The sequence below is a fragment of the Eublepharis macularius genome, chromosome 4 (genome assembly GCF_028583425.1).
Source record: "Eublepharis macularius isolate TG4126 chromosome 4, MPM_Emac_v1.0, whole genome shotgun sequence".
NCBI classification, from domain to species: domain Eukaryota; kingdom Metazoa; phylum Chordata; class Lepidosauria; order Squamata; family Eublepharidae; genus Eublepharis; species Eublepharis macularius.
Genome location: NC_072793.1, coordinates 157,860,594 through 157,876,014, shown reverse-complemented (window position 1 = coordinate 157,876,014; position 15,421 = coordinate 157,860,594). Strand labels below are relative to the sequence as shown.

The 15,421-nt window shown below is 43.7% G+C and overlaps 1 protein-coding gene across 1 annotated transcript; it reads left to right on the top strand.

Annotated features, from left to right (window-relative positions):
• The first annotated feature begins 1,674 nt into the window (after positions 1-1,674).
• LOC129327712 (killer cell lectin-like receptor subfamily F member 1) lies at positions 1,675-14,833 on the top strand. The gene is made up of 6 exons (XM_054976467.1): positions 1,675-1,762; positions 4,789-4,881; positions 7,599-7,778; positions 11,445-11,599; positions 13,425-13,537; positions 14,682-14,833. The coding sequence occupies exons 1-6, from the start codon at positions 1,675-1,677 to the stop codon at positions 14,803-14,805; spliced, it is 753 nt and encodes a 250-aa protein (XP_054832442.1). The 3' UTR covers positions 14,806-14,833.
• Positions 14,834-15,421: the final 588 nt, after the last annotated feature.

Here is a 15,421-nt window from a genome sequence, read left to right as displayed (position 1 = left end):
CCTTGAGGTAAGAGAACACGTGCTGAACCTAGGTTTTTCTTAACGTGTGTTTTGGCTCAGAGACACTTAAAAAAACCCTGATCTTCAAACTCCACAGTGCCTCAGAGGCAGCACCAAGCACTCCTCAGAAGGCAGGAGAGGCTTGCACAGGAAACAGAGGCTGTGATTGTTGACTGTGCGTCACCATCTCTGCCATCCTCTTGACCACTGAAGACGGACCACTGTGTGTGTTTCCAGTTGCAGTTTCCCTTAACATTCATTTCGTGAAATCTCACTGTCCCTATTTAGACTGGATATGGTCTTTATTTCAACTGAAGATAGGGGAGCAGGCAACATTTCCCTTTACAAGATGGCAAGATACTTCCCAAACCTCAGAAAGGCAGAAAAGATTATGTTTGGGGTTCACCTTGAGGCGATTGCAGTGAATGGCTGGAGAAATGTATATTTATATTAATTATTTTCATTTTTAGTCCCTCTTTTTTGCTGGGATCCATGGCAGATTACAATAGAACTAGGGTTGCCAACCTCCAGGTGGGGCATGGAGATCTCCCAGAATTACAACTGATCTCTAGACTACGGAGATCAGTTCCACTGGAAAAAAAGTCAGGTTTGGAGTGCAGACTTTATGGCACTAAAGTCACTGTGGTCCCTGCCTTCTCATCACCAAATCCTGCCCTCCCAAGTCCCCATCCTCCATCCCTAAATCTCCAGGAATTCCCCAACCCAGAGGTGGCAACCCTAGTAGAAGTATTCAGTCAATCAATAATGATAACCATATTTGAATCTAACTGCAAAGATTCCTAGTAAAACAACACAATGCAGTGGAGCTGAGACTGAAGAAAGGGAAGAAAACCCACAGTATTCTGAACAGAGAGTACCTCCCAAGTTGACCGATTAGATCTCAGTTCTACTCCACTAAAGCAATGCCCCCCTGAAGGATTCTGTTTTGCACATTTTACAAAATAATAGAAGTGTAGAGGCCTCCTAATACTCCATAATTCCTGCCCCTGAGAGGAATAACAGCAGTCCTCTTTAGTCCCATTTGGTATATGTGAGCACGGCAGCTAGCAGCCAGTCTTTGGACGGGCTGGCAGAGCCAGATGGGAGAGGGAAGTGAGGGAGAAAAGCTGTCAGCTTAAATCAGATAGAGTTTAAGGGTGACCAGAGGGATCCTTTCACTGGTAGGGCTGCCAGGTCCCCCGGTGTGGGACAGGGGATACCCCAGACTCTGCCCCCTGCCACTCACCTGGCTGAGGGGGCAGAGGTTTGGGGAATGAATGAATGAATAATGAGCCCAGGAGGCAAAAAAACCCTTCCCAGGCCAGCATGCAGCAGGAACACTCCCACTGGATGCAATGACGTCACTCCCTTAAGTCACATCATCTCACCCGCTGGTGGTGCATGTGCACAAGGAAGATGCCCCCAGTAACTGCCAAGTCTCCTCTCCCTCCGGGAGGTTAAGGGGGCCTGGCAACCCTACTGTCAGGGTTTGCCTAGTGTGTAAGGAGGCTCAACCAGTGAATGTGTGGTCACTTGTAAGACCATTGCCTGTGGTTTCACAGTTGAGACTCTGCAAAAGGTGCTTGCATTTCCTCTGCAGCCCTGAGTCCCATGTCACAGAAAACCAACTGCACATTATTTCTTGAGACGCTTAAAGCGTAACCGTTTTGGACCATGGAAGATGAAGAGGGATACATGGCATTAAAGCCCCGTCCACATAAAGAAGCCTCCCCACGCTGTTCCCACGTTCAGAGGGATGAAGGTATCTTGACAGTCTTGTTTTTAAATATACAGCACCTGGGCATTGTGTTTGAGTGCATGTTTCATGGGGTTTTTTTAGAAAAGGAACATGAAACAATAGTTTTTTCACACAACTTTTTGATGATCATCAACCACTATTCTTTTGTGTGTGGGTGTGTGTGTGCTTTGGACAATTTTGTAGACACTCAGGGTCTCATCAGGAAGATCTTAGAACTTGGAGAGACATGACCAGTTGTTTTTATTTTTAGCTTTTCAAAATAGATTATTTATGCTACTTCCAGGCGGCCAGGTTCCAGAAATGATGAATAAGATTTCATCAGAACTGATCTTTTGAGAAAAAGTATCTTTGAGCATTGCCATCTTGTAAAAGTCTGATACGTTTTTTCAGCCACTTGAGGCCATTTTGTTATACAGCTAGGTCTGAACAAACAACACTGAAGAAGGTCAAATAAGTTTACTTCTGTTCTGTTGGTGATATGATCTTATTCTAATTGTGACTTTTTGTATTTTAGAACGTTGTAATGGAGAATTATTGCTGTAACAGCCTTCTATGTAATAGAAAAGAGCAAGAGTTCAGTAGCACCTAGAAGACTAATAAAACTTGTGGTAGGGTATGAGCTTCCTTCACTGGGTATCTGAAGAAGTGAGGTGTGATTCATGAAAGCTCATACTCTACTACAAATTTTGTTAGTCTTATAGGTACTACTGGACTCTTGCTCTTTTCAGCCTTCTATGTGTAAGAGTTAGTTTCCACCATTCCATTTCAAAATCAAACATTGTGTGACGATAGAGTTCCATGACTAGAACACCAGAAGTATAATTTGGCTCTTAAAAGCTGTCCCATAATAGGTCCAATCTGGATTGGAGCTGTGGCTCTGGGGAAGAAGGGGTTAACTATACCTCCATATGCCATTTCAATTATCAGAAATGTTACTTCTCTTGGCCTGCTTTAAGCTGTATTAGTAGAAAAAGACAGGTATCCATATATCCATACTGTGCCTGTCTTTTCCCCCCATACAATGGCTAACAGCAACTGGGGGGCATATTTTCATAGGCAAAACAGCACTCCAAGCAGGAAGTTAGCACCACACAGTCTCAGTCCATATTGGAAGCCCATATCACCCCTGATTCTTTTTTAGGATCAAATTATGTGTATGGAATTAATCACAGAACTCCAAGTTTGTACTTAATCTGGCCCTCATTCAGGTGTGACCCACAAATGGGATGTAGTTACAGCAGATAGGAGCAGACACAGTTCAATTGCTGGGATCACCAGGGCAGAAAGCAAGTCTAATCCTCCAATGGGTTTGCTAAATTAACCCTTTTACTTTTGCCCAGAGAATCACTCTCTCAGGTGAAGAAAAGTAACATACCACACCTGTGGATAATGTTATAGCTAGGGCCTCCTCCATCTTCTAGGCAACTGGTTGGCCTCGTTCTTGGTCTCACTGAGAAGGATTCCCCAAGGGAATGTAATAGGGTTACCATCAAGGTGAGGGTGGGGCTACAGTTCTTCTGGAATAACAGCTGATCTCTGGACCAGAGAGATCAGCATATTCTATCTATAGTGTATCATAGACATTACACCCCACTGAGCAGCCTCCGTTCCCTAAACTTCACCTTCCCCCAACACCATCCTCAAATTTCCAGGAATTTAAAAGCCAGAGTTGGCAACCCTGTGTGTCTGCTTAGAATGGAATCTGGTTTTTTTTTGCAATATACACATGCTCCACATGTTGTCCACTTATCATATGACTGGTATTTTGTTAGTAAGGCATTATTTTGTTGTAAGGCATTTGAGAGCTCTGACACTGAGGGAAGCCAGCAGAAAACATTAGAATATTATTATGTAGCTTTTCGCTTAGTATCAGAAATAGTACATAGAGAACCAGGATGATCTCTATTGGTACAGTGTTTTTTTCTGCATATAGTATTGGAGATTTATGGTATCTTTTGTGATGCACAATTTATCTGCAAATATTCAGGAGCAGCCAGAATTAATGCAGGCGCTGCTAGTTCCTAGAAGAGCATCAGTATCTGCACAACGACCACATTCCTAATATGGCCTTTTGCCAGTAAGCTGTAAAAATGAAAACTTCCTTTATTTACTCTGACCAAATTCATTCTGTTAAACTGTTTCCCTCAACCTCTCCCTGGCAGTGGCGTGCAACACAAATTTCAATGATTTGGAGTAGCCACCAGCTTTCAAAGGCCTTGAGCCAGTTGCTCATTATTAAATGTCAGTTAGACTATATGTACATATATATGATCAAGTCGCAACCGATTTATGACCCCAGCAAGGCAAGTGAGAAGCAGAGGTGGTTTGCCATTGCCTTCCTTTGCATAGTCTTCCTTCGTGGTTTCCCCCATCCAAATACTGACCCTGCTTAGCTTCCAAGATCTTATGAGATTGGGCTACATTACAGCACAAAAGTCTAAAGAGAGGAGGCCATTTTACAGAACCAAAGAGCTCATTTATAACAGTAATTTCCCTATCCTGAGATTAACTAATCTAAATTCAGGACATCATGGTGATTTTATGGACACTCCTGCAAAATTACACAGGTAATTAGAGCTGTACTATAATGACATGTTTCAGATAGATGCATTGATAAAGAGACAGGGAGTGTCGACTATACTACTGTATGTACTGTCTTGATATAGGTATGATCCTACCATGTAATCTCTGCATCATTTAACATGTCATGTAAATACTTGTATTTTGGTTCAGCTTTGGTTCAGCTCCATTTTCAGATTTCTATTTGTTTTCTGATTTCTGCAATCCAAACCTTATACTTGTATTTATTGGGTGTCCCATCTTGTTGATTGTATTTAACCTACACTGTGTAATCTGCCTTGAGTCTCAGTAGGGGAAAGTGGACTATAAATAATGTAAATAAATAAAAATATAGGACAGCAGTAAACCAGAATGGTCAGTGAAAAGAGGTTTTGTTCTACTTCATGTGTATAGCATAAAATGCCATAGGTAACAGTTATACCTGTTCATTTAACTTTGAATTCTTGCAGGTGTTGCCAAATGGTCCAAACAATCCAAAATCTCACTAGGGATATTAGCGGCAGTCTGTGGCTTTCTGGGACTGGCTTTGATCGGGTTGCTCAGTAAGTGCCTAGAAGTTGTTCAGTTTTACAGCTCCTCTCTCCCCCCTCCCCATCATATAGTATGTATTGCTGTAGACTCCCTTGAAGTAAACACTGGGAAATTGATAGGATTATGTTCTGTTTCAGCAATTCTTCACCCTGTATTGGATTCTTGCTAATGCTATGTTTTTGTACACTTGTAATCATTTACCCTATGACATTATTTATGGAAATGTCCTTGACACTGTATGGAAATGCCTGCCCTTGTCCTTGCTACTGATTTTACTAATCTTGAACTATGTAATCCACCTTGAGTCTCAGTGAAAAAGGAGGACTATAAATTACATAAATAAATAAATAAATACATAAGGAATCTAAAGACAATACAAATGCCAGTGTAGTGCATCGGGGAACTCGTGAGTGCATTCTGCATTTCTTTCCTCCCAGTGCCCTTCTCCCACTGCCAGCCAGGTGAGTGGGAGGGTGGCAGGTAGAACTAGGGATTCCCCTGCTCAGGGCTAGTGCTAGCAAGCCTACATCTTTCCCTTACTGGGAGTTAAGTGGTGGAACCTGAGCCTAAGTTAACATACAAACAAAAGCAGAGGGGAGAAAATAATTCCTTTTTTCCCCAGGCAGGGCTCTTTATCATTTAAGTTCCACTGTACACCACTTTATCATAGCTGACAGGCTTCTTAACAAGTACTAGGCCGTTCTTTTACTCTTTCAGAGAATTTGTCCTCAAAACAGTATTAAAATAGATAGATTTTGGACAGGGCCTTTCCAGGGTGCTTGCTTGATTCCTTAAAACAACTTCCTATCCATTCCTGACCTCCAAATCCTATCAAAAGCTCAAATAAAAAGCCTACACTGTTAACCACAACCACAATTCCCCTGTCTGAGGTAAGAAGTATCTGTCCTCCCCTCTTATGTTGAGGCTGGCTCATGTACCTCCCATCCAGTGCGATTCCAGGGGCTCTGATTGGCTGACCAGCCTTCAGGGCTCGCTGAGGGCAGAATCCCCAAGATTGGTTCAGAGCCCTGGAGGATAGGCAGAACTTTTGGAGTTGATAGCCACAATTTCTTACTCCACTTGAATGAATGAAAGAAAGGAATGGCATTTTGCATCATATGGGTATGGACTGTGGAGTGGACTATAGGACAGTTCGGTGGATAGGGAACTGGTTAGAGGACCGCACTCAAAGAGTGGTGGTCAACGGCATTTCATCAGATTGGAGGGAGGTGTCCAGTGGGGTGCCGCAGGGCTCAGTTTTGGGCCCGGTACTTTTCAATATTTTTATCAATGATCTGGATGAAGGAGTGGAAGGGCTGCTCATTAAATTTGCTGATGATACCAAATTGGGAGGAGTAGCAAACACCCAAGCAGATAGAATTAAAATTCAACAAGACCTAAATACTCTGGAGAACTGGGCAGCTGTGAATAGGATGCAATTCAACAAAGACAAGTGCACAGGATTACATCTGGGCCACAAGAATGGGAAGCACAAATTCTGGATGGGGGATACACTTCTGGGCAGTAGTATATGCGAAAGGGATCTTGGGGTAAGAGTGGACTGTAAACTAAATATGAGCAGTCAGTGTGATGCGGTGGCAAAAAAGGCGAATTCAATCTTGGGTTGTATCAAAGGGGCCATAGCGTTGAAATCGCAGGAGATCATAGCCTCTCTCTATACTGCCTTGGTCAGGCCACACCTGGCGTATTGTGTGAAGTTCTGGAGGCCTCACTTCAAAAAGGATGTGGCCAAAATCGAGAGGGTGCAGAGGAGAGCAACGAGGATGATCAGGGGTCTGGAGACAAAGCCCTATGATGAAAGGCTAAGGGCTTTGGGAATGTTTAGTTTGGAGAAGAGGAGGTTGAGCGGGAACGTGATTGCTCTCTTTAAATATTTGAAAGGCTGTCATTTGGAGGAGGGCAAGGAGCTGTTCCAGTGGGCAGCAGCAGGTAGGAAGCGAAACAATGGGCTTAAATTACATGCACAAAGGTACCGACTGGATATTAGGAAAAACTTTTTCACGGTCAGAGTAGTTTAGAAGTGGAATCAGCTGCCTAGGGAGGTTGTGAGCTCCCCTTCACTGACAGTTTTCAAGAAGAGGCTGGATGAATACTTGTCAGAGATTCTTTAGGCTGATCCTGCACTGGGCAGGGGGTTGGACTAGATGGTCTGTATGGCCCCTTCCAACTCTATGATTCTATGACCTAAATGTGAGGTTGCCACTGAAGAAGACAACGGTCCTCATGTCATTTGATTCAGAAACCTGATATGAGCATGTTTAATACCACCTTTCTGATTTTCATGTATGCACATCAACAGTGGAAGAGGGGCAGGAAAACTATCTAAGTAGCATGCAAATTGATTCTCCCTTTGCTCTTCATCCAGCTCTCTATTTGCTCGAGAATTTCAACATCCATTCCCCCTAGGCATTATATAAAGGCTTTGTTGGGGGAGGGGCACTTATTGTGTATCCCTTCAGTATGCAGAAACTCTCCCAACAGGGCAAATAGCAGCTCTCAAGTGGGCATTTCAAGGTAGGAATATGACGCTGGGGCGCTTCAGCCCTCTTTGCCCATATGCCACAGTCCCAGTATGAACCTGGCCCCTGCGCACTTGCAGCTGAGTTCTGAGCACATAATTTCTAATGCATATATGATTGACAGGACCCAGAAAAGATATGAATATAATGTCACGTATACTTAGGCCTATCAGGTTTGTTATTACTAGTTTCTTATGACCTACGTATCACTATTGGGCAAGTTTTTCAGGGCAGTTTTCACAACAAAGAGACTGCAATGGACCGGAATGGCACCAAGAATGGAATGAGACACCTGAAAGGACTCAAGAGAAGGGAGGATAGCTCCTGTACTGAGGATATTGTCATTCACCTGTGTGAGCCATTCACAGGTAAGCTGACATCTGCCCCTCTTACAATATCCAAAAAGATTCCTCTATCACTGGGAAGGGTAGAATGGAAATTCCTGCTGTTGTACATTAAAACCTCCCAAGAGGCCAGCCGCTCTTTGTTGAGTGGTCTTAGAGCTGCTCTACTCATTACAAGCCACCCCATAGAGGGTCAATTGAAATACTTCAGGTGGGAACTTGCCACAAAATTACCAAATTGGAATGTGCATGATGGGAATCAAAACTGTAATTGAAAGTTTTTATTAATGGAGCATAAGCTTTCGAGAATCAAGTTCTCTTCGTCAGATGCCTGATACAGAGACACCAGTCTCTGTATCAGGCATCTGACGAAGAGAACTTGATTCTCGAAAGCTTATGCTACAATAAAATTGGTTAGTCTTAAAGGTGCTACTGGACTCTTTTTGATTTTGCTACCACAGACTAACATGGCTAACTCCTCTGCATTTATTAATGGAGAACAAGAAGAAAAGGATGTAAATATGAGATTCCCAGGAATTGCAAGCCTGACCTGCAATTCACACTGTTCGTGCCCTGGTTTGTGTTAGTGTAATGATGTAAATGAATAAACAAACATCTTCCATGTTTCAGCTTATTTCCACTGTTCTCTTTTGTGATTTTGCTTTTGTGTGAATTTCCTCCTGTGGGGCTTTAACAACATGTTTGTATAGGTATGTATCTATATAGGGCAAAGGGTCTTGAGGAGGGGGGCTTTGGAGCAAGGAAGTGGCAGCTCAGCTGGGGAAAACCATAAGCACCTTTCCCTCCCACTTCTCCAGCCTCAAGGGCTTCCTGCTCTAAAAATAAAAATGAGATCTGTAGTTCTGATGCCTTTATGTGTAAGGTTGTGCAAAGTGGCAATGGAGGTGGAAGTTGGAGCAGCTAGCAAAGAAAAGAGACAGGATCTGACTCAACCAAGAGTGGGAGAGAAAGCAGGAGTGACACAGTGCAGAGAATACTATGCAGAAATGTTAATTTAAAAGTCGTGGTGGTACAAATCTCTTGCAAGTCTCTTGTTTCTAGAAACAAGGCTTGAGAAAGAAGTGAGTGGTCTGTAGGGACTACCAGGAAGGTTCTTTAAATACAGTGGTAAATATGTAGGGAGAGACTTTTCTCCTTTTCTAAGACACTTGATGGAAGGGAGAGGGTCACACAAAAGTCACTTATTTGGGAGGAAAAGGGTGAGTGGGAAGGAGCTGAAATGGTTTTAGAGGAGTTGGTCTAAAGAGAAGACAGATTATAAGAAGAATATAGCAGGGCTGTATCCAGCCTTCCTCAGTCGGCAAGCTACCATATTTCCAGATGAGGGTTCAAAGAAGTGCATGAAATGTGAGTGATTTCTTCATAGCCGACAGAAACTTCTAGAACAGGGCTCCACTATCTTCTTGAGCCTTTAGAATTCAGACACAGGGTTGTGAGCCAACCACAAAATGGCTGCCACAGGAGGTGAGGCCAACCACAAATCACATTGTGAATCCCTGTTCTGGGACATACCTGTTGCCAAGCCCAACTGTCTAGGTGTACTTTGGAGTCTGTGGATTATTGGAAACATACTGTTACATGTGCCCCTCATGATAAAATGGTAGCAGTCCCGGGGCAGTGTTGACCTGGGTTTAAGGCTGTCATTTCCCCAATAGGGGCTGGGGATCCCCTGCTCCCACCCTCCGCACACCCACCACTCACCTGGCTGGGGGAGGAAGGTGGGGAAACAAGCCTCCTGGGGGCACTCCCAGGGCAACATGATGATGTCAGTCCCAGGAGTGATGTCATCGTGCTGCATTGGGAGTGCTCTTGCACTTTGCATGGGGCTGATTTGGGGCCCAAAGAGGCCAAATTGAGTCTGTTTGGGGCCTAAATCAGCCTGGTGCAAAGCATGCACAGGAAGAGCAAACTGAAGGTGAGTGCTGAATCCCCCCTTCTCCAGCCAGGAGGGTAAGGGGACATGGCAACCCAACCTGGGTTGGTTCCCTTTAGAGTATTGGGGACTTGTTTTGGTGTGTGTGTGTGGGGGGGGGGTTGTATTATTTGCTTTATTTTCAAAAAGAGCACAGAAGCAATCTTTCAGGGCAGTCAATCTGCAACTCCTCATTAGAACGCTAATGAGAGATCCTGTACTCCCAAGGCCTTTCACCCAACTTACAGAAGTGTCTGTCGACTTCTCTTTCTGGTTCCTCCAGAACTGAAATTGCTACTTTGTCACATACAGACGCTTGTCCCTTCTCTTCAGCTTGGGGGGGGGTCACCTCTTCCAAACCCTGATGGGTCCATGGCCACAACTATCTCACAGAGAGTCACAATACAGAGAGTACCAAACAAACATACAATTGAGAAAGACTGACTAGACTGAAATTTAGAAATGCAGTATACTCATTTAATAAACTGTTTTCAATCGAACTGTGTCCAATTCTTATGTGCAAATGAATCCACCCATAAAGGGTAAACAAATACAGCAATTCACAAACAACAAAAGTAATGACTGCTGAGGAATTACACAATTTTAAAGTTGACAATGAGGAAATTGAAATTGTTCAAGATTCTCTATTCCTTGGCTTAACCATCAACCAAAAAGGAGACTGCAATGAAAAAATCAGAAGAAGATTGAGACCTGGAAGAGCAGATGTGAGAGAGCAAGATAAAGATGTCTCTCTGGGAACCAAGATCAAGATAATCCAAACTATGGTATTCCCCATTGCCATGTATGGATGTGAAGGTTGGACAGTAAAGGAAGCCGAGAGGAAGAAAATTGATTCATTTGAAATGTGGTGCTGAAGGAGAGTTTTGCAGATACCATGGACAGCCAAAAAGACAAATCAAGCCTGAATTCTCCTTAGAAGCTAAAAAGACAAATCAAGCCTGAATTCTCCTTAGAAGCTAAAAAGACAAGACTAAGGCTATCATACTTTGGTCACATCATGAGATGACAAGATTATCTGAAAAAGTCAATAATGCTAGGAAAAGAGGAAGACCTAATTGCAAATAGGTACCTTAGAGCCTAAAAGGAAAATTCCCTTTTTAGTTGAAAACACTCTTAAAAATGGGTTAAATTCTAAAGTCACAAATCTTCCAGCAGGCATATGTGTTGTGTACTGTTACATAGATTTAGCTGTAGAACTTAGTGCATTCCCCCCCCTGCCCTTCCTCTAAGGGTCTCAGGGCAATATACCTAATTCTCCCTTTCCCATTTTATCCGCATAACAAGCCTGAAAGGCTGAAAGACTGATTGGCCCAAGGTCACCCAATAAGCTCCATTGCTGAGCAAGGATTTGAACCCAGATCTCCCACATTCTAGCCTGGCATTCTAACCACTGCAGTGGCTCTAGATTATGTCTGCTGAACTCCTCTAAGGTTTCCATTTTTGCTGCTTTAATGAAAAAAGAGCTACTTTAAATTCTACCTGGTTTTATAAATTCTTTGTTATTATTCACATTTATTGGGTGTCTCTCATTTCATATGATTTCAATTGTTATTATATTTTTATTATGTGTCACTTCAGAGACTTTTGTCAAAATGTTGCATATACATTATTACAAACAATTTAAAATACTCTTTTGAAAAATTCTTGGGGAGGGGGAGCAAACGGGAGAATCGAGTATGGTGGTACCTGACTACTTCCCCAAATAATGGATAAAATCTGTTTTCTCTTTCTTCTAGGGAATTCCCAGTGTAAACTCTGTCCCATCAACTGGACTTCCCTGAAGGAAAAGTGCTACTGGTTTTCTAAAGAAAAAAAGGAATGGCTTTGGGCCTACGAAGACTGTGCCAGGAAGAGAGGTCAATTGCTTGTGGTGCTGGACTTGAATGAAATGGTAAAGGGAACCCTGTGATTTGGGGAAAAAAAGAGGGGACGCAATGTCAATTGCAAAATGTGCCTCTTCCTAAGGAAAAAATCCTTTGGTAGGCTGTTATCTTAGGCTATATTGTGATGTCACAAACAAAACTGGATTTTTTTAATGAGAATAAGCTTTGTTTATTTTCAAACAAATGCAGGGCTTTCTTTTCTGGGAAAAGATGTGGTGGAACTCACTGGGTGCCTTATGTACGCATGCATGCATGGTCCCGGGACCATGCGATGATGTCATTTCGGGGAAGTGATGTTATCATGCAGGTCGTGGGTGCCCCAGGAGCATTCCTGTGCTCCACGGTGTCCCAATTCGGGCCTGAATTGGCCTGGAACATGCTGCTGCCACATGGGAGAGCACTCCCCTGCCAGGCAGTGGCCCATTCCTGGGCCAAATTGGGCCTGAAATGGCCCAGATTGGGCCTGGATCGGTGTGGAATGGGCTGCTGCCATGTGGGAGAGCACTCCCCAGCCTGGCAGCAGCCCAATCCTGGCCATTTTGGGCCCAAATCAGCCTGGAACAGGCTGCTGCCATGCAGGAGAGCACTCCCCCACCTGGCAGTGGCCTGATCCTGGCCTTTTCAGCCCCGCAGGGGTGCCCTGATGGGCCCAGCTTGGCTGAAGCCTTCCCCGCCTCCCCGAAGGAGCAGTAGGAAGGCACCTGCCATGGTCCAGCATACTGTTACCCCCCTCCTCACCTCATGTGCTCCCACCCTCACAGGCTTCCTAGGATCCAAAAGCATCCTGCAATCCCCTCGGCCATTTCCTCCAGGGGAACTGATCAGGAGGAGGGCCAACAGTAACATGGGTGTTTTTAAGAGGTGCTGGAATGCCGTTCCACTCCGTTCTGGCTGAAAAAAAGCCCTGAGCTCATGCACACACACATGAAAATGAAGACTTCTTGAGTTAAGAAGTCTTTGATCTAACCTTGGTTTGTTGTGACGCCAAAGAAAATCTCTTCTCCTTTGCCCTCCATTTCAATGGAAGTTGATAGTACTCAAGATTGAAGAAAAACGCTTGGTGAAGATCTAGAACTTTAGAAAAAGGCATACTGTGCCTCAGCCAGATAAGCTCTGGGAGTTTTGTGTTTGGAACTATCAGCAATTAAAAAAAATCAGGCGCCTTCCTGCCTTCTCTCTCTCTTCTTTAAATGTAAGGGGATGCTGAAGAAACTTTTTCCCCAAGGGCTTGTGGTGGCTGCCAACAGCTCCAGGCAGGAATTGTCATCACAATACACTGGTAAAAAGTGGACAGGGAAAAACCAGTTCACCAAGCAAAAGGGTCAAAGTGATCCTGACCACGGCCAGCTCCTAAAAATCAAAGCTGAGTCAAGCATCCGTGCATGTGATCTCTCTCATGAAAGTTCTCTCCTGCCAAAATAAAACAGACCTCTTTTAAAGTACTTGATCAATTCTTGAGCACCCTCAGCTTAAGTATCATGAGGCGTTGCAGCAGCCACCCTCTGGCACTATCCAACCATGTAGGAGCAGAATCACCATGACACAGGGCTTTGTACTGGCTCAAGGAGGTGAGATAGTCTGAGAGTCAACACAAGTCGCAGAGAGATTGGGGCATACCTGCACAGCCATGTTCTTTCTGCTGGATTCCAGTAGCCAATCATTACCCAAGATCCTTAAGACAATTTCCATTCTAAACCTCACACTGAAGGTTGAGAAGATCGGGATTCAGGAGACTGCTTTAATTCAAGAGACAGGGTTTTTGACAGGGTTTTTTAAAAAAAAAATGCTAGTAAAGAGGAGTGAAAATCATAGCATTCCTTATGTGTTTGGCAGGAGTTCATACAGAATATCACTGAAGAGAACTATCCGGTTTGGATTGGACTTAATTTTACATCTCTTGTGAAGAACTGGACCTGGGTAGATCATTCGGTGTTAAATCACAGCTTGTGAGTATTTTACTGTGTTTCTAAGCATGCACATCTGAGCCCATTTTTGAAACCGAGCACACTGTAAACTTACAAGATACCAGGGACCAACAATTCAGTGAGACTTCAAGAGATACCAAAATTGAAAAATAGTATAATTCTGAACAATGAGACAGTGAAAAGTAGCTTTACATATAATTACAAACAACCATCTCAGTGGAATAAGTACAGAGACCAGTCTTAGTCAATTTCACAAGACCAAACCTCCCCAAAAAAGAAACACACGGCGTTGAAAATAAAGTCAGTCCATCAATCCATGGGTTCTCAAGTCTTTTCCAAAATTCAGACGTCCGTGTAGTCCAGAAGCCGTCTGCAGTGTAGCAGTAAGCAATGTGGAAACAATAAGGTGGACAGCGGTCCTCTTAAGCAGTTCTGGTGTAGAGGGGATCTTAGGCAGACAGGTCCCAAGATGGCCTCAACAAGCAGCCAGCAAGATTAATTCATTTAGCTTGTTTCATCTAGCCACGATTTCATCAGGGGGCACAGTCAAAGCCACCAAAGTCCCTCAACAGAAACAGCAAAGCAATTCCTAAGTGCAGTTTATTCTTAGCACGGCAAGGTCAATAAAGAAAATGTCTGCACTTAAGAATTGCTTTGCCGTTTCTGACTTTGGTTTCTAAATTATCAGTTGGCAGGTGGCAGGGAGGGTAGTTTAAACTGCCCAAACCCCAGCCCCCCTACCCCCCCGCCCTACACTTACCTTATCCTGAAGTGCATCATCTTTCCTCTCCTCCCAGGAGGGGTGGGAAGGTCATTTTCGGCCTCTTCTGCCACCCTGGGGGCCTGCAGGGCAACGGAAGAGGTTGAAAATGGCCTTCCTGCCCTTCAAATGGCTGCTGCTGCAGCCATTTGAGGGGCAGGGAAGCCGAAAACACCCCTCAAATGGCCCTTTAAATTGTTAAATGCTCCTTCCCCTGCTGCTGTTAAGGCCAGAAACGGGCATTTAAACCCCACGAACCATGAACTGGTTCGTAACTGGTCCAGTTTCATGGTTCGTATTTTTGTTTGGTTCTGTGCCCATGTCTACTCACTATAATGCAGCTTCATGTGCTCTCGGATTCTTACATGCTAAAATAACTCTGCCCACCTTTTTTTCTTTTTGTAGGTTCTCACTTCCTCTCCCTACAGCTGGAATCAGCTGTGGAATTGTTAAGGGCAAACAAGTTCGCTCTGAAATGTGCAGTGCTGAATTTCGGTGGATTTGTGAAAAGAAAGTTATTTTCTTCTAGCATGCAAGTGCGGCAGGACGCCAGTCTTGTTTAGCACACTAGCCTTTCCTTCCTTTCGGAGATCTGAGCTACAAAGGTTGTTTCTGAGGGATTAACAGGCGCCATGGGTACTTTATAGCTCCCCTTTTAGCATAACAAGCACAGTCATGATGGTTTCCTAACTCTAGCCCCTTCTTCCATTCCCATACATATCAATGGACGTGTGAATTGACTAGACATGAAGATGGTCCACTTAATTGTATTTATAGGGAAAACAAACAGAAGAATGAGTGGCAGAGGTTGCCTTCTACTGTTCTGTGCCTCTCCCCCTGCTCCATTTTTAAATGGTTTCCGCTTTAATTCTTCCTTTTACCAAGAAAAAAACAGCACAATGTTTATAAAGCTTCAAGATATTAGGTATTGATGAGTGAAGGGGGGGATATATCTTCATGAGTAAATAAATATATCTTCATGAGCAATAAAAAGTCACATCGAAAGAATACATTTCATTTTTTAAAATTCAAGCCCAGCTGGTGCCAAAGACATACTGGTAAAGACCTGACATTGCAGCAGAAGGAACAGAATTAAAACCATGACCACCATATAATGCAAGGCAGCCGCACAGATATATTTCTCT